This window comes from Pagrus pagrus, assembly GCF_965226575.1.
Source record: "Pagrus pagrus genome assembly, chromosome: 2".
In the NCBI taxonomy this organism is placed as follows: Eukaryota; Metazoa; Chordata; class Actinopteri; order Spariformes; family Sparidae; genus Pagrus; species Pagrus pagrus.
In genome coordinates, this window is record NC_140186.1 from 14242789 (window position 1) to 14263153 (window position 20365).

A 20365-nucleotide genomic window follows, 5' to 3' on the forward strand; every position below is an offset into this window, starting at 1 on the left:
TGCTGAGAATGTCATCTATGACATCTAAACCAACCCAACTTTAACTTTATGAATCAAACTCACTATATCAAAGAAATCTATTACTGTCACAGACCTCTCTAAAGGTGGGATAAAGGCAAAAGACTGAATGAATGAAACTTTAAGAAGGCTGAAACAATGTGTGAAGTCCGTTGGCAGTTTGGCACATATTCCCTCAAACTATATCTGATAAGATGTTTGCTGTTTAATTTATCTTAAAATGTGATTGCAATGTCACCAAATTGCCCCTCACATTTCTAAATGTCACCTACAGGCGCTACTTTTTCTGGAAGTTATTTTACAATAATAACTTTGCACCTCATAAACAGATATACTTCACGAAAGAAAATCTCTCTTTAATAGAAACTGGTCGGCTGGAAAGATGTATCACTTGACAATGACTTCTGTCTTAAACGTGACTTCAATTGGAACCTCAAACCTCAAAACCACAATGCCTGCTGTAGATCAGAAGATAGTATTGGAAGACACAAAATCGGACCTTATGGTCGATGTTTGACCATCTACAGTATCTTCATGTGTTATAATGAAATTCAACTCAATCTCAAATTCCTGAAATTAATTAAAAGTGCCAAAAATCTCCATGCATACGAAAAATAATCTCACTAATGTAATGTCTTAGTCAAGTTTTCTTTTAAAATTGTATTTCTTTATATATTTTTTCGTGATAACGTTATATTATGGTCTGATTTCTCTATCTTGATGTTTTTTAATTCACCATATTGTCTGTGTTAATGTTTTTTATGGTTTATGCCTCTTCTGTAGTGTCTGTTCATTATGGAAATTTTAATGTAAAGTTTTCTTCTTCTATTCACTCTTTGTGTAATAAAGAATAGTAATAACTAAATGTGCCCCTGCTGGGCAAAAAAAACACACGCTTGCTCTCAACTTCATCTGCCATGCACACTTCCGGGTAGAGAACCAATCGCGGTACGAGTAGAAGGTCACGTGTTCAGCTGCTCTGATTGCGTTCCGTTAAACGTCTTGGACGTGACCTGAGCAGAGGGTGAGTTTGACCAAGTGTGGCTTTGCAAAGTATGCGTCGTAAATATACAAATACCACAACGCAGTGCTTAACAGTTAGTTCAGCTGTAATGAAGTACAACTTGCACTTATTTCCGTGCGGAAGTTATCAAGTGTGGAGTTGGTGGGACAAGTTAAATGAAACGCAGCCATTCCAGATATACAGGCCTGCAGGGAAAGTGCGACTCGGAGTAGCAGGAATGCAGACTGGCACGGAAGCAGAGGCAACAATAGCTTAATGCAGCTGTCACCATGTTCACCACAACAATACATTACTACTGCAGTTAAGGCAGCATTTATCTGCAATCAAGTCTCACACCCTTAATCTAAACTTTAGGGTTTTTATATACCCAGAAATCCGCTTGTAAGTGGTAGAAAAAGATGATGGTCCTCACCACGGAACTTGCCTAAGAATCTTCATGTTTTTACGTTTTCTTCAGTATAAGTTGTAGGTAGTTGTTTGTACATTCATGGATTGAAAACATTGCAAACAGGGACAGCCGGTGGTTAATTCGGCATACTATTAAAGGTGCCAGCTTGCCAAACTTAGGTCTTTCCAAGTGGGCAAAGGTGTTGTGCTTGAATAACTAGCCAGAAGAGTTAGATCCACACCGTTTCAAATGTCCTTGTAGGATGTGTTAGGATTTCCATATGAAGCTTACAAAGTCATTTAATTCTTGTAAATATTTGCTTTTGATTGACATTGTGTATTAACGTCCCACTGAGGCTGTCACTGTACATTATACTACAGATAATTGCAGCTGTCACTCATACTGTATGTGCACCATTAGAGTCCTGAGTGGAAGTTTGACTTCACAGATAAATACGGTCCCAATTGGCATGTGTACATTCATGCATTTACTCCAGTATGTAAGAAAATATTTAACCTACTATTACATTGGTATTTAGGGGTATTGATAAGTATACCTTTGATTTAAAAGCTAAACAAGTACAAGGATTTGACACACTAAGTCCTATCAAAAAATATAAAGCGACATGTCCTCAGAGAGCCTTGTGAGAAAAACTGTAATGAAATTGTCATGCATATTTATAGCCTCAGACTTTATAACCATCTCCTACAACTAACTATTAAGGACACGGTAATAATGGACAGCTGCCCAATGAGCTCAGATTAATACATTCTGATTCCATATAACGTCTGATTTTAGGTTTCATAACGCTCAGTAGTGTAGGCTGCGGGTCTGAGATTTTTTCTCTGAAGCCGTAAAAACCATTTAGCACATTCCAGGTGTCACTGCACATGTCTGTTGAGAAATAGCCTGTCAATCATTACTTCACAGTTGAGCAGAGATTGTTCTGTGATTGATTAATGCAACCAGAGGCAAACCTCAAGTGGTAAATCTGGTAAGAGCTAAGTCTCGTGGACTCCTGAGCGTTCACTTCATCTGTCAGCGTGTTTTGACATCATTTTTAGTGAATTATTCTCCTGGTAGAGATTGAGTTTCTTTAGTTGGAGCTGTTTTCTTTTGTCTTAAAGCAGCTTTGGCTGCTCATGCATATACAGAGATATGTAATATATTCCTTTATTCGTCATTCTTTACTGCAACCTTTTAGCTGCAATGATCTCTCATAAACACATTTGTAAATATCCAATGAATGCTCAGCAGATGATCTTTCTTCTTAAGAAAGAGAGCCTCTATCATGAAAAGTAACCTGTTGTGACTGTCCATTACTCTGTTTTTGTTTGTTTGTCCGTATCACAGCAGCAGTGAAAGGTACACCATGGGCCGTCTGGACGGAAAAGTGATTGTGTTGTCAGCTGCCGCGCAGGGGATTGGACGTGCAGCAGCAATAGTAATGAGCTTTAATAAGAACTATTCACTGATATGTTTCCCACCAAGGGAGGAAAATTGTTGACTTAATAGCCTGTGCCTGTGGGCAGACTCAATGCAGTGTATCTTTTGGCTTTGTTACATATTTCAACCAGTTTGTGTGCAATGCAGACAGCAGATTTTAATGCTCAAGATATCCCATGATATCTTTTGTCACCGCAACAATATTGGTCATCAAAAAATACATTATCTTCCAAATTACCATGCTAAAAAAACATACAATACATGCGTATGTTTACTCTTACCTTACTCCATCTTTATGCCAAAAATATCCACTAAAAACTACAGTATATAAACTTTGTATACATTTTTTTTTTAAATCGTTGTTTTTTAGAATATTTATATGCATGTGGTGAAAATAACCGCTGTAACAATGATTCTCGAGATGAAGCAAACGCAGGTTCAGGACAATCCTTATGCACAATCCTCTGGTGGTATACTTGCCAGAGAGACAGCAAAACACTTGAAAATCAGACACACATCCTTGTGAAGATTGGGTCATCGTCACTTCCATTCCCTTCAAGTGTTGTCTTCAAGTGTGTGAAAGTGTGCCTTATATGCAGAGATTTGTGTAGTGTGGAGGAATTCAAATGCAGCCATATATTTACGTCGCGCATCACTAGGTTCAAATCACATAAGTATTAAAATTGGCACATGGTGTCAGGGGTGTATCGAGCATTTTGTATCTTGCTGATGTGGTCTGCTTTGGTCAATAAGGCAGTCACTCCATTAGCTATCACCTGACCCGAGGTAGAAGGGATTAATGTTAAAGACTGAGGGATTAGGGCTAGAAATTCTGTGTCAGTAGATACGTGGTAGTGAGATCTGAATTATTGCCTGTGTTTGCATCATTGTCAACGCTCCTTTTCAAAAAGGGGATACAAGCTGTTACACGTTGTGGACTGACTCAAGTTATTTCAACTTCAGGCATTTGCAAAGGAGGGAGCCCAAGTCACAGCAACAGACATTAATGGAGAGAAGCTGAAAGAGCTGGACGCCATTCAAGGTAAGATTCATTTCTGCTGGTGTGAGCCTGACATCTGCTGGGCAACCAGTGCTTCGCAACCAAGAAGGCAGAGGCTCATTTTGGCTTGATCATGTATTAACCTCTGGTAGCTCAGAACAAGATTAATTTGATACATCTCCATAGTTAATCCAAACAAGGCACAGTTGTGATGATTCCAGCCATTTTTAAGGCTGCAACTATTGTCAGGTAATCTCCTTTTTTAAAATTATTAATCAATTAATCATAGGGTCTATAAAAAATATATATATATATATATATATATATATATATATATATACACATATATTAAAAAAGCCATCACTGGTTTCTAGAGCTTAAGGCAACATCAAAAATGTAGCAAATATTATATCAGACTAGCTGGATTGTTTTGGAAATATTTGCTCAAAAATCACTCATTAAAGTTTATATATTATAAAAAATTTAGTTTGAAACAATCCAAAAATTGACTAAAATGTTCAACTGAAAGTAACTGTTGGACAGTATGTTATGGCGCCACTCCCTGCTAGCATTCCCTGCTGGGTCTCGGTCCAAAACTCTTGTGCTAGTGGTGTAAGCTCGAGCTAGAGTTAGCAGCAGTTTGCAGTTCTCTGTTGATTTGTTTCTCCCTATTTGTTAGCAGTATGAATTCAACAGTCGGTCAATCTTACACATTGCACCTTTAATTCACTCTAGATAAGTAAATGTTTTGTAAGTTTTAGTTTAGCTGATATGGCCAACAGGTAGTTTTCTTATGAAAGCATTTCTAAAGATGATATATGATGAATGCAAGGGCAATAAAGTTTTGCTTTGTTTACACTTTTATGGAAGCCCTGAGAGGCAAGTCAGAAAAATTGTCTCCTTGTTATTTTGCCATGATAATTTTACCACGTGTTTGTTTTTTCAATACTTATTTTTGGCTACAAGAGGCTGGAATACACCACTACCCCATGCTCTAAATAGGACTAAAAGCATTCATGTTTTGGGTCGGGGGTGGGGTCCCTTCCTTAAATTAAGTCTCCTGCAAAAAAATGTTACATGATAAATGTGCTTTTTTTTATCATTATGTAAATCTGTGCCATTTCCATTAAAGTAAATGTGACTTGTTCTCCTGAACCAAAGCTCATTTGTTCTCCACACACAGGGATCAAGACCAAGGTCGTGGATGTGACTAAGAAGGAACAAGTCGAAGCCCTGGCCAAGGAACACGAGCATGTAGACGTGCTGTTCAACGTTGCTGGGTACTTTCCTTCTTTCCTGTGTTATCTGACCATATCCCTCTTTTTATTGTCAGGAAATCTCATGAATCAACGAGCCAGACTATTGCACTGGGTGACAGTTCTTTCATTACATTTTAATGGAAACTGTAGTTTATTCGATTCTAGCCTACATATGCATCCAAATATGCATTAGCATCAGATCCACGGCGGAAAATAGTCTGCAAAAACTGCAATAGCCCAATGACACTGATCCCCCCCTCAATCATCACTTCATATTACTGCCATCTGGATGGAGATACAGGACTTAAAACTGAGGCTTCAGCAGCAGTTCTGTCCCCTCTGCCATTGCAGGATTGAACAAACTGTCTCGCTGACATTGTTGTGTGCTGGGATGTATGAAAGCATTTATAGTTCAAGGTTCAAGGTGCTTTATTTGTCACGTACACAGACCATACAATACAATGTGCAGTGAAATGCACGTGAAAAGGGAGAAAAGAAAAGACAATAGTAATAAAACATAGAGATGAAAAGATAAAAATAAAACATTTTATTATGTATGCATGTGTACATGTTATACAATTTACTTAACATATACACTAGAAATGTATGCATAAGCACAAACTATAAACAAATATTAATACTATTATGTATTGTCTCCATCTGTTTGCTGCTGTGTTTATATCTGTACCGGGCTGTGAAAACAAATCTCCCTCTAGGACGATAAAGTCTAAATCTGTTTGTGTATTTAATATATGCTAAAAATTACAGTGCCCACCTGTTTTAGAAAATTACCTCTTTTTGTTAAGAAACAACAATTGTTTGCAGCTTTTAAGAGGGGAGTCAGAAAAAACATGTTTTTGTTCAATTCATGGGATTTGTTGACAACAATAAATGTATATATTATTGTTTGTATACTGTCAGCCTATCCTGGTAACACTTTATGAAAGCATCCTTAATAATGCTAGTTAATTAAACTTTAGTTAATAGTTATTTCACTTTGAACAAACAACGAAATGCTTTGTAAGCCATTTATTAATTGTAAAGGTTTCTAAAATGAGGTTTCTTAATGACAATCTAAATAATGTTTATAGATAACTACACAGTATTTATTAACGATCAAAAACATCAGTTGCAATTTTACAAAATATAGTTGCCTATTAAATGGTTTATAAAGCTTTTCATTGTTTCTTAACAGTGAAATAACCATTATCTAAAGTTTACCTGTACATTTAACATGTATTAATGATAGCTATTATAAAGTGTTACCCTTCCTTTGACACACAATTAGTGTATAGCAGTTCTGCTTTTCTTGCCAATATGCTGTCTCTACACTAAGCACGTTTATCCATCTCCTGCTTAACTACATTTCCAAAATCCCTATACCTCGCGGTTTAACCCTGACCTGACCTTTTGTCAATCCCCTTAACAAAACTCTAAATGGACCCCTTTTGGACAAATTCTGAGGGGTATAAAACAGCAGTTTTTCATGTTTAAAAATCTTCATTGCATATTGATCTCCTATGCTCTTACGTTTTTGGTTCTGATTGACATATTTTAACCTCTTAGCTAAAGCCATATGTCAAGATAATTTATTTTAATACCGTGTGACTGCTTTTGCTACAGTCCAAGTTTACGTGTCATCTCCCGTCTACAGGTTTGTGCACCATGGCTCCGTCTTGGACTGCGAAGAGGCCGACTGGGACTTCACCATGAATGTGAACGTCCGCAGCATGTACCTCATGATCAAGGCTTTCCTGCCTAAGGTGACCTTTGCCCACTTAACTAAAAGCTTAACACTGTTTATCCTGTTGTTGGGAGGGAGAATGAAATAGGTGCGGTTACAAATTGAGCGACATATGCTTTTATTTTGTTCCCATCCTTTGTCCGCTGGGATTAGCTGTATTACTGTGAGCCTGTGGCATGATGGGCGGTGACTGCCCAATCGCTAATCCAGCTTTAGCCACAAGCTAACCAAAGTGTCTCCAAGAGGAATTTTAGCTTGGATCTTGGCCCATTTGTCATTACATAAAAATTAAGACCTAAGCCTGTTGCGTAATGTTACTCTTCATTTTTACCTTTTAAATTCTGTTTAAATGCCACCTTCCTAATTGATTTTGTCATTCTAGATGTTGGCAAAGAAGTCAGGAAACATAATAAACATGGCATCTGTTGCATCAAGCATAAAAGGTAAATGATCTTCCACAGATCTTGTCGCTGTAGATGACTGTAGAACAAATTTCATGGGACATTAAGTCGTTGAAGTATGACCATGTTCATTGTAATCCTCTTATCTCAGATAACTGCTCTGCGTGTCTGTGTGTCTGTGTGAGTGACATATGTGTTTCCTCGACACAGGTGTTGTGAACCGGTGTGTCTACAGTACCTCTAAGGCTGCAGTGATCGGGCTCACCAAGTCTATAGCCGCTGATTTCATTGAGAAAGGCATTCGCTGTAACTGTGTTTGTCCTGGTGAGTTCAGAACGCCCTACGAAATAAAAGTCAGTGTGTCCTTTTTTCATTTTTTAAGTATGACTCAAGGTTACCAGCATTTCAAAAGATAGCTGATGACTGATAAATAAGACAACTGATAAATGTTTGTGGACATTGTGTATTTCAAAGATACCCAGGCCTTGAGTTTGTCCCTTCAAAACATTGTATGTACAAATGCTATGTGACTTTATCAGCCTTTTATTTGAACAGCAGACATGAGCTGAATACACTCATACCCGTTTGGTAATCAAAATCATCCAATTAATCAAAAGCTGTCCGTATTTCTGTCTTCAATATTTTCTGTATTTCATCAGGTACTGTTGATACTCCATCGCTGCGGGGCAGGATCCAGGCCCAACCTGACCCAGAACAGGTGTGCTAGACTCAACTCTGTCATTTTCTCCATTCGTAATCTGACAGTAATACCTGCTTGAGTCATTTAACATGTACAACTTATCCTTGTTTCCACATGAACAAATCCTGATGCTTTGAAGATAATGAATGATACAACGGTAACCCTCCCCTCTCGCGTTCTTCTCTAACTTCTCAGGCTTATAAGGATTTCATGACAAGACAGAAAACTGGAAGAATGTGCACAGCCGAAGAGGTTGCTTACCTGTGCGTTTACCTGGCGTCAGATGAGGTGAGGGCTTGCAGATAACAATGCAATGAATGCCTGAGTGTGGCACAGCATATCAGCAGTCTGGCAGTATTTTCAAGGCTGTAGCTACCACAGGACACAGAAGTCCAGGTGCTTTTTATTTGTTGTAGAAATTTGAGGCAACCTTGTGGAAGTTAACATTAAAGTTTGGATACTGATGGATATTTTAAAGCTCATTACACTTAACTTTAACTGGTAGGTCAATAAAGAGAAAATAAATAAGATTCACCAGAATTGTATTCTGGCAACCATTTTTTTTCCAATAATCCTGAAACAGACTTTATTCTCTGTGTCTTTTTGAGAGGGGAGAGCTATTTAGTCTTTCAACCTCTGTGACCTCTGAGATCCTGGCTACGTACCCGAGTGCATAGTCCATAGTTTATAACTGCAAATTAAGTTGTTGTTGATTGGTTAGTGGTGAAATCATTACCCAGTGATCTGATGTTTCTCTGCTCCTCTACAGTCGGCCTATGTGACTGGGACAGAGCATATCATCGACGGAGGCTGGAGACTCTGAGAAAACTGCAGCGGAGGCAGTTGCTTCGATTCTCATTTTTAACCACAAATGAAGTGCACAAAATTTGACTTGATTGTTTGTTTTGATTTTGCATATTATGGGAGACATTTTCCAACTTAAATCTATGCTGCGAATGTGTGCAATGCCAAAATATGAACTTGTTGACTGACATTGTTATAAATAACTACTGTGTACTTGTGTTGTCATCTGATAATAATAAATACAGCAATTGTAAGATGTTGTCACAAAGTTTGAATTTTGTTATTATTAATAAAATATGTTTAAACATCTATATAAACGTCCTCACTAATACCTCTGAGTGACTTTTCCATTTAACCTTACCCCCCTCCCCAGCCGAGCAGCGCTCCTGTGCGCGGTACATACATGCTTGGCCATCACTAATCCGCCTGATTCCTATTTCCCAGCTGGTCTCTGTGCCACAGGGCTGCCAGAGACGCTGCCGCTGCCAAGCGATGACATTGTTAAGGTGAGCTGCTTTTTTTTTCATTTCAATACATATATTTATTTAGCGAATCCCAACAGAGCGGGTCCCCTCTGGCGAGCTAACGTTACCATGCTGCGTTCACTGACCAGCTGTTGGTACCGTGGGGCGCACAAGGACAGCTACTGGACGTGAATCCGATATCGGACAAGGAGGCGCCTGTTGCCGCGACATTTAAAGATTTTTACCTGTTTGAACAGCGTGTCAGAGTAGGAAGTGAAATTAGGAGCTTCGCTTTAAATAGCGACCGCAGACAATGTAGGTGAACGGGTTCATACGACAGTCCATGGCGGTAGTTTCACGCTAGCTACGTTACTCGGCGCATTGTGAAACATTGCTAAACGGAGACTTTTAAGGGCGTTCCCACATCAGTGACAGGCTAATATTTAAGCTGATATTAGAAAATGTGTAGCTAGTTAGTAACATGATGTGCTGTCGCTACTGAGAGCGCTACCTGATGTCCGATAATGGGTCCACCGGCGTGGATTTACCTCTTCAGTGTCGTTAGCTAATTACTGTAAGCTAACGCTACATGTCCAGTTAACTCTGTCCCTGTTCGTGTGTAGACAGAACCAAGGGTGAAGACAACCCAGCCTCAGACATCAGTGAGCTAACCTACATGGCTGCTGATGGCAGTTGAATAGGTCTGTTGTTGGCAGTGGGTGGTTGACTCTAACCTACTTGAGCTAACGCTTGCTAAATGTGCCATATGGTCGAGCTGTAAGCATTGATTAGTGTGGTCTGTCCGGAATTGGATTAACTAGCGTCTGTTGCCATAAGCGGCTGTCAAAACATTGTAGTAGCGTTAGCTTAATGTAAACGACCTGTCAAAGTTTGTGTATAACATACCTCGAAGTGAAGCTGATGAAATAGCAAAGAGGTTTGTCCGTTATAATAAGTTACAGCTGAGTTACGTTGCGATAAAACGCCATGTTGACGTGTTAATTAAGCTCCCAGCACGTAGCCTCATATTAGCCTCATACATCCTCCTCATGTAGACAGGACCCATGTGGCTTTTCCCAACCCCAGCACAGTATCTGTTAAACTAAACACAACAAGCATGTGTGTGAGATTAACTTATCATTTCATACCAGTTTCCACACCTGTGCCAACACCTTTGTTCTCCACTATTAAGTCAATAATAATTTGTTTTCCTTCTGATAAAACCTTGTTGTATGAATAGGAGCCTGTGGTCAGAGTTGGACATACAGAAGCAGAAGTGAAGGAACTGCCCATCCATGGACAACCCCACCCCTCGGCTTGTTGTACTGTGATAGAGAAACCAGTGGATCAGAAGTACTGTAGTCAATTGCCATGGAGGACACCCAGCCCAAACCTGTCACCCCGGAGCCGAGCCCTGCACCCAGTCCAGCACCTAGTCCGGCACCCAGTCCAGTACCCAGCCCACTGCTGGAGAGGATCGCTTTGCCTGCAGCAAACCATGTGGAGGTATAGTATTATACTAACAAGAATATCTCAGTGTAACCTAGCTATATTCAGTTTTTACTGCCTTGAAAAAAGTGTATTTATAAGCCTGGTTCTTGGAGGGAAAAAGGTGTTTCTTGTAGTCACTATATAAGACATTTAAAGCCACTCTCTGTCTCTCGTAGGAGTCTGATCTATTTTAATATACTGCTCTCTAACCTTGTTAAATTAATTAGATAATTTGTTCATCATCTGTTGCTGTGACGCCAACTTGAGAATTAATTAAAATGCAGCCAGAGGCAAAGGCACAACTTTGTGTGTGATGTGCCCACCTGAGCAACATGACAAAGAGGGTGTTCTGGGAGTCACAGTTATCAGCTTCCAGTGCAAGTTCATATCTTCACTCTATTATTTGCCAAGAAACCGTGGCCTGTTATCTGCTGGTATGACGCACCTCACCCACACTGATAGGGCACGACACTTAATAAGGGTTAGGCAATTAAAGAGGCTACAGGGACATCCTGACAGTATTATAATCTTTCAATAAGCATTGTATTCATATTTGTGTCAGCGTGGCACCTTAGATCTGGTGTTCTGTGAAGGTGAGTCATTCATGTTGTCTGCTCAGCTACGTGTTTAAGGCCTGGATCTTAAATAATATATGTTCTGTATTGCACATTAATGTGGATAATCATTTTTAAGACATTAAAAAGTATGAATGTATTGATTAAAGTATTAAGTAAAATGTTACAACATATCTAAAAAGTGTAATCAAATTGAAGGTTTTCAAGCAAAAATACTTCTTTTCATGTCTTGACTTTACAGATGTGGTGTTACAACATCTAACAAAACATTATTCTTGTTTCCATTCTGATTCTCCGTCTCCAGCACTTGAACGTGAACCAGATCCAGGTGGTGGTACGGCGCTGCTCTACTCCAAACATCACAGAGGAGACCACCTATTTTATTCCTCGAAACCCGGTGGTGGATGCCGGCACCAACACAGACCCGCCGGTGGTCTGCTGCCCCTTGCTCCACAGATTTTGCCCATGTCCACCAAGAGGCCTTCTGGCCTCTCTTATCACAAAAGGTAAGTGACGAGTGGGAGTCTTCTTTACAAAAAACACTGACCTCTTAGTAGCTCCATTTGTTCAATTCTCAGTGATATAATTACTAATGTCCGTCTCTGGTGTCCCCTCCAGTTCTTTTGGCAGCTGTGCTCTTTGGAGTGGTGTGGTCCATCACAGAGAAAGAATGTCTTCCAGGGGGCAACCTGTTTGGCATCACAATCCTCTTCATCTGCGCTCTTCTCGGAGGCAAACTGGTGGCCCTCATCCGTCTGCCCAAACTTCCACCATTCCCACCACTCCTTGGTAAGGCTGAGGATTCAGTGGTTATGCTTTATGTGCTGCCGTTATATCATATTTAGTTACACAGATGCCTCCACCAGGGTGATATTTAACAACACAATACATAATAAGCATTTTTAATGCTTATTTGACCAGGGAATTTCCTGCTGTTACTTGTTTTCTAAACAAGAATATGGAATCTGTTTCAGTGCTATTGCTGATGTGGATTTATCAGACACATATTTGAACATACATCAGGAGGTATTTCTGAGAGGTTAGCAAATGGCAGGTAGAGGTGGTGATTGGCATCATGCCAATACTCTCAGTGATTCAAATCTCACTTTTCCAGGTAAGTCTTCCGCCCAAGCATAAGTCAAAGTGGCTAGCAGTGGCTTACAGGCCACTACAACTGTCTCTTGGCAGTTGTCTAATGGTTACCTCTTTGATAAAGCAAATTACAATATACAGCTACCTACAAATACCTGCAAATACCTACAAATACGTGTAACAGTCCTTTACTGAGTATTCTGTATGTGCCGTTCTAAGAAAATCTGAGACTCAAATATGACTTTGAGTTTCATGAGTCGCAGTAGAAGCACTTAAAATAATCTAAAACTAATCTCAAATGTCTTTCAGAAGCTTTTGAGTTCTGAGTTTGGCAAAGCAAATATTAATGATTTAATAGAAATACCACAAAATACTCTATACATTTGGTGACGTATAACAAACAAGTTTACTGACTGAATCATTTCACCTTCATGTAAAAAAGGACATCGGGTCAAAAGGGCGTTCATGATTAATTGTACAATCTTGTTACTCACTTGTTCCATGCTTAGTCAAGTACACGTTAGCTGCTGGTGCACCGGATTGTACTGATATTTTGTCTGTTTTGTGTTTTATTATGTTGAATTGTTAGCCTACATGATCATAATCCTGTAAGCTTGAAAATGCAAGTCAGTGATCCTATTTCTTTTATCAAAGACATGTTGTCACTAATTATGAATCTGATACTTGAAAATTATCATCTGCTGGCTGCGCTCCTAACAAGATTAAAATCAAGAACGCTGGAGCCACTCCTTATTTGCAAATAACATCAAACGGTAGATTGAAGTTCAAATAAGATAGATCTGGGAGTCGGCTTCTCTCTAAACTTTATCTTCCAGTGCTTTTCCTCTAAAGAGTACTCTTGTTTACCAGCTCAGTCTGTTTCTGTATTATGAAATTTGTTTTTGACACAAACTGGGAACAGGATTCCTGTGCGATGATATAACAATATAATAACAACAACGCACCTGCAGCCATAATCATTAAGATCATAGGTATAGGTATCATTACATTGTAATATAATATTCTCAGTCATGTTGCATGTTTTGAACATAAGAACTGACAGGTGCCGTGTGAATTTGTAGAGAAGGTTTGGAAATTGTCTAAACTTGATTTATCAGTGCTGTAAGACAGTGATCGCAGTCCCTCGGTGAGTCTCAGGTGTCCAACATGAAGACTGTAAGTTCAATAAGCAACAGGTGATCTAATTCTCGCTCTGTATCTGTGTGAGAAACAGTCCTGAAGGATTATCTTTCCTCTCTCACACCCTCTGCTGTGTTGCAGGTATGCTGCTGATGGGTTTCATGCTGAGAAACATCCCAGTTGTAACAGATGGGGTGTACATCAACTTCAGGTGGTCCGCGTCACTGAGGAACATCGCTCTGGCAGTAATTCTGGCCAGAGCTGGTCTGGGGTTGGATCCCACGGTATGCCACACTATTGTATCTGCGTAGTGTCTGTACACATAAAGAAAGATGTTTGAATGTTTCAGTCAATTACTCAACAAATCCTCAGCACTACTAGACATCACTACATTTCACTCCCTTCAAGCTAATGACTCTATATGTGTTTGTATGTGTTGCCAGGCTCTGAAAAAGCTCAAATCGGTGTGTTTACGTGTGGCATGTGGGCCTTGCCTCATCGAGGCTTGCACCACAGCTCTGATCTCTCACTTCCTCATGGGCCTGCCCTGGGTGTGGGGCTTCATCCTTGGGTAAATACAACACTACTTACTCTCCTTTTGAGTCTCCTCTCTCCAGTTTCTACTTAAAAACAAGCTTTGTATTACCCATACAGTATTCTAGGACAGACGGACAGTCATGGTTTCTTTTGTGAAACCTATTTCGATGTCAACTCTTGGGCCAAGCAAGGAAATCTTTGTTAAAAGTCTTTCAACTTCGCTGGCTCTAATTTTTCTGTAATATTTCTTACATTTTTCTGTCAAAAAGACAAAAAGAGCAGACCGTTCAGCTCTTGGTGCTACAGAAACAGTTAACTCCTCTGAAGCAGCAGCAGAGTGTGAATGTCAAGTGTTAGAAATACGACACGGAAGGTTGAACTGTGATGACAAAGATAAGTGAGACTTTACAACTGTACAGCACACTGATGGAAAATGTTCCCACGAAGCAGAGAACAGCAACATGCTGTTCACTAGAGCCACCAGCTCACATTACAACCTCTTGTATGATGGAAGGTGAGGTACAGTATGGACTAATACATCAACCACTGATAAAATAATCTATGTTTGAATTTTTTCTGCAAATTTAACACTATTTCTGCCTCGTCAGGATCCATGTGCCATCAGAAGTTATGATGGAACTTTAGATATCAGATGGACCTCGTCCTCGACTTTGATTTAAATGTTCACTATGTGAAAAATGTCTTATTTACTATTATTATATTACTATTTACCCTTATATAGCTTATATAGCTTTTATCAATTAATACAATTAAAAAAAAGAAAAAAGAGTCCATGTTTGAAGCGCAGTAAAATAACCATCAATAAAGACTCAAAATCATTGTATTAAATTCGGTATAACATCCCAGCTACAGTATAAACTATATATTCTGCTTTTGCGTCTCTCAAAGTGCATTTAAACGCTGATACTGTGCAAAGTCTTTACTTGTTACGTGTAGGAATATATAAATTAGTAAATGATGTATCTCTTCTACATTGTAGCTTTGTGCTGGGCGCTGTGTCTCCAGCAGTGGTGGTTCCCTCTATGCTGCTGCTGCAGAAGGACGGCTACGGCATTGAACAGGGCATCCCTACCCTGCTGATGGCCGCAGGCAGCTTTGATGACATTCTTGCCATCACGGGGTTCACCACATGCTTGGGCATGGCCTTCGCAACAGGTGTGTGTGTTTTTGCGTGTGTGGAGAGGTGAAGGACAAGAAAAAGTGCTGTATTCACTGTTGTTTTTCTTGAACACAGCACCAGCATAATCTCCAGGGGAGTGGCACAAAGTTCAGTGTACTGCAGTGAAGGTCAACGTGAAATAAATAACTTCTGTCTGTAGTTAGTCATGAGCACAGCAGGGGGCGTGAGTGTGCTGTATACTCTGGGTGAAAACAGTAAGGGGCTTATTTGTGCCAGTGTTTCATGACTCCAGTAAACAAAAATAAACAGCCTCTCCTGGGCTATACACGAACACTGTGTAATTAAACAATCAGTGTTTACCCAGTTACTTTCATAAATTGTCATTGTGTCTACATTTTTAGGGTAATTAGTTCAGTTAATTGAACTCAGCTAATCATATATTTCCTCTGTTGACCCTTGTAGGCTCCACCTGGTACAACCTGCTGAGAGGTGTACTGGAGGTGGCTGGTGGGATGGTTGCTGGGATTCTTCTTGGCTTCCTCATCCAGTACTTTCCAAGTGTTGACCAGGTAGGCATGCTCTTGCAGCACTACCACGATATTAGCCAGTTTTACTGTTGCTGAGTCATCCTTACACCACTTGACACCACAGCCTGTGTATGTCCCAAGTTGGGGAGAGTGGATAAAAGCTTGGGAGAGAAGTCGGTGAAGTGTTTCGCTTCTGATTTAAAATGGTAAACTCTGAGTATACGATGAGTATACAGAGATATAATGGAAGAGACTTCTGCCAGACTCAAGAGTTGTCAAAAAACCCTTCTGTATGAATAAGTGTAGATTAAACATGAGTGAGACTAACCACCACCTAAGGTTTGCTACCTAATACTGAATAAACATCTTATATATTTCTGTATATGGAGCATTTTGTAATTATTTCGTTAAATGAGAATATTCTATATGTAATCAATGACTGTCTTTTTCTCCTAGAAACACCTGGTGATGAAGCGATCCTTCTTGGTGCTGGGTCTGTCCGTCTTTGCGGTGTTTGGCAGCAGTGTGGCAGGGTTTCCTGGCTCTGGAGGCCTCTGCACCCTGGTGTTGGCATTCCTGGCTGGCGTTGGCTGGGGGAGGGAAAAGGTAATAACATACGCCAGCCATTTAGTACATTTGGACAAGGTTAACTTGGCAGGAAGGTCTTCATTTTTATTGAAGCATACTTTTTTCCCAAATTACTCAGATTGAGAATTGCGTGCTCGTTGCTGCATGTCAAAGATAAACATTTCTGTTCGCTCGTCTTCAGGCACGTGTGGAGGAAGTGGTGGGGTGGGCGTGGGACGTGTTTCAGCCTCTTCTCTTCGGACTAATAGGAGCAGAGATTCGAGTGTCTGAGCTTGAGGGACACACAGTTGGTGAGACACACACGCACACACACACACACACACACACACACACACACACACACACACACAATGAGGTGGCTGTTATCACTGAGAGATTCAAATGTGACTGTATGGATGTAAATATATTTGCATAGCCAAAAGAGAAGCCCCTGGAGAGTTTTACCTCTCTAGTCTGTGTCCAGGAGATATAGAAACCTTCGTCTGTGTTAGCATTCATATACTGCACCTCCATAGGAGTCCCAATAGGAGAGCTTGTTGGGAAACAGATCTTAGACTTCTCACAATAACGTCATCTTATTTGTGCCAGGACAAAAAAAATAACATATTTTGATGCTCTGCAGGCAGCTATAGCTGAAGCATAATTATACATTATTTTCTTGCAAAATAGTTTTTTATTTTTAATTTCACTCAGTCCTCTCCTAGATAAACATATATTTGGAATGGTGTACAATATAATTATCATTTGGGACTCTGTGTCTCGACCACAAAAACAGTTTTAGGAAAAATCCACCTTAACTCTTTCCTTTACAAAGTGCGTGCTTCTTTTAAAAGAGATGAGACAAGCAGATGTGACGCAAATTATTAAAAAACCTTAACTCAGAAATTTTTATACGTCTCCACTTCTGTTTTTCCAGATGGCTGCATGCTATGCTATCGTTGCACATGTACTTCTGCTGAAAAACACGCTCACTGATCCTTAATTTCGAGTTTTCTGTCCAGTTTATGTTAAGCTCTTAGTGTTATGACACATGGAATAAGGCAAATTGATCATAAATGTCTGTTTTTCATTACTGTATTTCTTTCATGAAATGCATGACCCTTCACAGATGCTACTTTTAAGAATAGGTTTGTTTCGAAAAGAAAATGTCATATATTATTAATATGTATATCAAGGACTAGTTTTTTATGTTGTATTTTAATTGCTTGAGATGCGTAATGATTGGTTTATGAGTATGTGCACCAGAGTTACAAGATATTTCTAAGTAGGTTATCATAAAAGCAGCACTCGGCCAGCTTCTGCAATTTTCTATTTCTCACCCCTCCTTGCCCACAGCTGTTAAGAGGAAATACTGGTGATGAATTAATGGTTGCTGCTTTATAGCAGTATATCTCAAATATACACATAGTGCATCACCTCTGTATGTCTGTCTGTTTAGGCCTGGGTATAGCCTCTCTGCTCATCGCCCTGCTGGTCCGAGTCCTCTTCACCTTTGTCTGTGTGCTGTGTGCCGGCTTTAACATGAGAGAGAAAGTGTTCATAGCTCTTGCGTGGATGCCCAAAGCCACAGTGCAGGTATGTGCATTCATCTTCCTGAGTTTTACTTTGTGCTCAGTTTATAGGGTTTTTGTAGTACATATCTGCAAATGTCTTTTTCTTTTCTAACTTCAAGTGTCTCCTCGTATTGATGGTTAATGTCATTTGTGAGTGAGCATATACATAGAGAAAAACTCTTGTGTTTTGTCTTCATCAGGCAGCTATAGGCTCCACAGCTTTAGACATGGCCAGGTCGAGGGACGACAAAGATTCGCAGAAGTACGGCATGGACGTGCTGACCGTGGCTGTGCTGTCCATACTTCTCACAGCTCCTGTAGGAGCTCTTATCATAGGGCTCGCTGGGCCTCGCCTGCTCCAAAAACCAAAGAACTCAGCCTGTGGTGAGCGAGTCAAACCCACTTTATCAGCTTTTTTCTTAGGTAGGTAAAGTCTTACATTTCACAAACTCAAACACAGCTCAACACCCCCGTCGAAGCTCGCCTCGTAGTAGCGTGAGTAGTGAGTATACTTTCCTGCAAAGCTTTTCCCTGCCTCACCTTTGTGGTAGATGCGTCCGCTCAGACAAGGATTTGCATAGCTTTAGAATGCTTCTGTTTACCCTGTCACTCACACTGTCACGTCTTTTACATCCACACAACAGTGTCACTGTGGCTGTAAACCACAGCGCAAAAGAGTAACTCGTGGTTGTACACAAGTCTTCAGCTTTTGTTTCGTTTGTTTTTTAAAGAGACAGTTCACCCCAAAATCATAATACACATAAAAGAGTTTTGGAGTTATCGGCCATTGAAATGTCTGCCTTCAATCGAATATAATGGAACAAGTTGGCATTCGGCTCGAGGCTAGCTAACTAAGCTAGCTAACTAAGCTAGCTAACGTGGGGGGGGATGACATTAAAGTTTACATCCAGCACTGTCACAAGCCTCTTGTCCATGAGTAGATGTTCGTTTCCTTCTGCACGGTTATACAGTGTAATTTGGTAGACAGAACATAGTTTTGAGCCTGAATGAAACTGGCCACCACAAGGTCTGTGGATTATCTTGAGTAACCAGGTTATGATTTCTGGAAAGAGACATTGCCGTGGAGTTTTTTCAAATGTAGACAGTCTAACAGCCGGTATCTCCGAAACTCAGTAACTCGCACCAAAACAATCTAGATGGATAAATAAAACTACCATGTAAGAAGAAAAATGTCATTTTGATTTTTGGGTGAACTACCCCTTTTGAATAAATCTGAATAGCATGTAATCAGTCTTTTCTCCCTCTGTCTCCTCTCCTTCTTCCAAAGGCACGGCAGCAGCAGGTGAAGACGACAATGAAACTCCCATCACCTATGAGAGTACACTCTGACATCACCTGTCTTCATCCAGCGAGCGAGGACACTAAGAGACCTCCAGTGTGTTTTCACACCTCGGACATTTGAGCTTTCCTTTGGCCACCAAGTGGCTCTCTTTGTCTCTTTATCTGCCCGTCAGCTCCTGATGTTTGCCATGCTTCAGGGACTCATGAATCACCCACACTGTATTTATAGCCTCAAGGGGTTTCCAGGCCTCGGGCTTCGAAACAAATGACCTCCACCCCAGCGTCTGCACTTCCATGCTGTGTGAACACAAACCATGAGGTGCTTTTTTATGTTTTCTGGTCCTCAATGAACTTCCAATCAGCTTTATTAGTGTGAGGCATGAATATGGTTTACATTTTCATAAGGGTAGATGTTGTTGCTGCCTGTCACGAATCAGCTATTTTCCCATTGTTATGACCACATAACTACAACTATTGACTGTAGCTTCCTCTGGAGGGCTATGTAATTGAATGTACTGACAGTATATTTTAATGTTTTACTTTAGACAACACAGTTGACACACACTTAAGTCTTTAGGTGTTCTGCACTCAGTACAATACTTTTGATCACTTTGTGTTTGTGTATTTTTGAGTATGTTTTCATAAAATGCGTATTAGCTGTATGTCTTGGTGATGAAAAGGGTTTTGTAGTTTACAAATACTCAGGAGAAGATCTAAATAATCCACTATGCTTCCCATTAGTTTATACACAATGCTGCTAAAACTCCTATCCACCACTGCACTCACTATGTCCGCTTCCAATATCATGAACCCCAATGAGGATCAAATCATTCATGCAAACCCATCTTTTTCTAGTTTGATAATGAAGATAGATTTTTCATGTTTGTTCCGTATTTGATTTTTTTTTTATGACGTATGCAGTGTAACTTAAGATGTTTTTGATTTGTTTGAATTTATTTACATTTACAGAGGTTCTTGTTTATTTTTAGCAATTATTTATGATAGATTTACATGATTGAACATTAGTTTTATACAAAATATTCTTTTGAACAATAAAATATAAAACATACCAAGAATTCTGTCTTTCTGCTGTAGTTGTACAGTGATGGATTATTAGCATTCGCTTCCTAGCAACAATAGAAAAGTATTTTAAATTTCAACACACATCTTG

The 20365-nt window shown here is 39.8% G+C and overlaps 2 protein-coding genes across 8 annotated transcripts; both read left to right on the top strand.

Annotated features, from left to right (window-relative positions):
- Window positions 1-985: 985 nt before the first annotated feature.
- On the top strand, window positions 986-9093 carry bdh2 (3-hydroxybutyrate dehydrogenase, type 2). Of its 2 annotated transcripts, none has more exons than XM_084374377.1 (10): window positions 986-1042; window positions 2787-2874; window positions 3840-3918; window positions 5060-5156; window positions 6790-6898; window positions 7262-7322; window positions 7491-7604; window positions 7940-7998; window positions 8176-8268; window positions 8750-9093. In XM_084374377.1, exons 2-10 carry the CDS (start codon window positions 2803-2805, stop codon window positions 8801-8803), a joined length of 738 nt encoding a protein of 245 aa, XP_084230503.1. In that variant the 5' UTR covers window positions 986-1042; window positions 2787-2802; the 3' UTR covers window positions 8804-9093. The 2 variants fall into 2 exon arrangements, with proteins under 2 accessions (XP_084230503.1, XP_084230502.1); XM_084374376.1 differs by having other exon boundaries at window positions 988-1042; window positions 2784-2874.
- Window positions 9094-9145: 52 nt separating this feature from the next.
- On the top strand, window positions 9146-19803 carry LOC311269848 (sodium/hydrogen exchanger 9B2). Of its 6 annotated transcripts, none has more exons than XM_084374321.1 (14): window positions 9546-9563; window positions 9872-9949; window positions 10489-10754; window positions 11619-11820; window positions 11933-12103; window positions 13688-13830; window positions 13990-14117; window positions 15084-15259; window positions 15687-15793; window positions 16208-16357; window positions 16521-16629; window positions 17778-17914; window positions 18093-18276; window positions 19181-19803. In XM_084374321.1, the coding sequence occupies exons 3-14, from the start codon at window positions 10620-10622 to the stop codon at window positions 19240-19242; spliced, it is 1704 nt and encodes a 567-aa protein (XP_084230447.1). In that variant the 5' UTR covers window positions 9546-9563; window positions 9872-9949; window positions 10489-10619; the 3' UTR covers window positions 19243-19803. The 6 variants fall into 6 exon arrangements, with proteins under 6 accessions (XP_084230446.1, XP_084230445.1, XP_084230449.1 ...); XM_084374324.1 differs by lacking the exon at window positions 9872-9949 and adding an exon at window positions 10304-10367 and having other exon boundaries at window positions 9548-9563; XM_084374320.1 differs by lacking the exons at window positions 9546-9563; window positions 9872-9949 and adding an exon at window positions 9146-9290.
- The last annotated feature ends 562 nt before the right edge of the window (window positions 19804-20365 follow it).

What these genes read in the sequence shown, in the direction of transcription:
- LOC311269848 (XM_084374320.1), top strand. Translation starts at nt 10,620, where the DNA reads ATGGAGGACACCCAGCCCAAACCTGTCACCCCGGAGCCGAGCCCTGCA. An exon ending in GTCTGGGGTTGGATCCCACG is followed by an intron (nt 13,831 to 13,989) that starts GTATGCCACACT and finishes ATGTGTTGCCAG; the next exon opens with GCTCTGAAAAAGCTCAAATC. An exon ending in ACCAAAGAACTCAGCCTGTG is followed by an intron (nt 18,277 to 19,180) that starts GTGAGCGAGTCA and finishes CTTCTTCCAAAG; the next exon opens with GCACGGCAGCAGCAGGTGAA.
- bdh2 (XM_084374377.1), top strand. Translation starts at nt 2,803, where the DNA reads ATGGGCCGTCTGGACGGAAAAGTGATTGTGTTGTCAGCTGCCGCGCAG. An exon ending in TGTTGCATCAAGCATAAAAG is followed by an intron (nt 7,323 to 7,490) that starts GTAAATGATCTT and finishes TCCTCGACACAG; the next exon opens with GTGTTGTGAACCGGTGTGTC. An exon ending in CTGTAACTGTGTTTGTCCTG is followed by an intron (nt 7,605 to 7,939) that starts GTGAGTTCAGAA and finishes GTATTTCATCAG; the next exon opens with GTACTGTTGATACTCCATCG.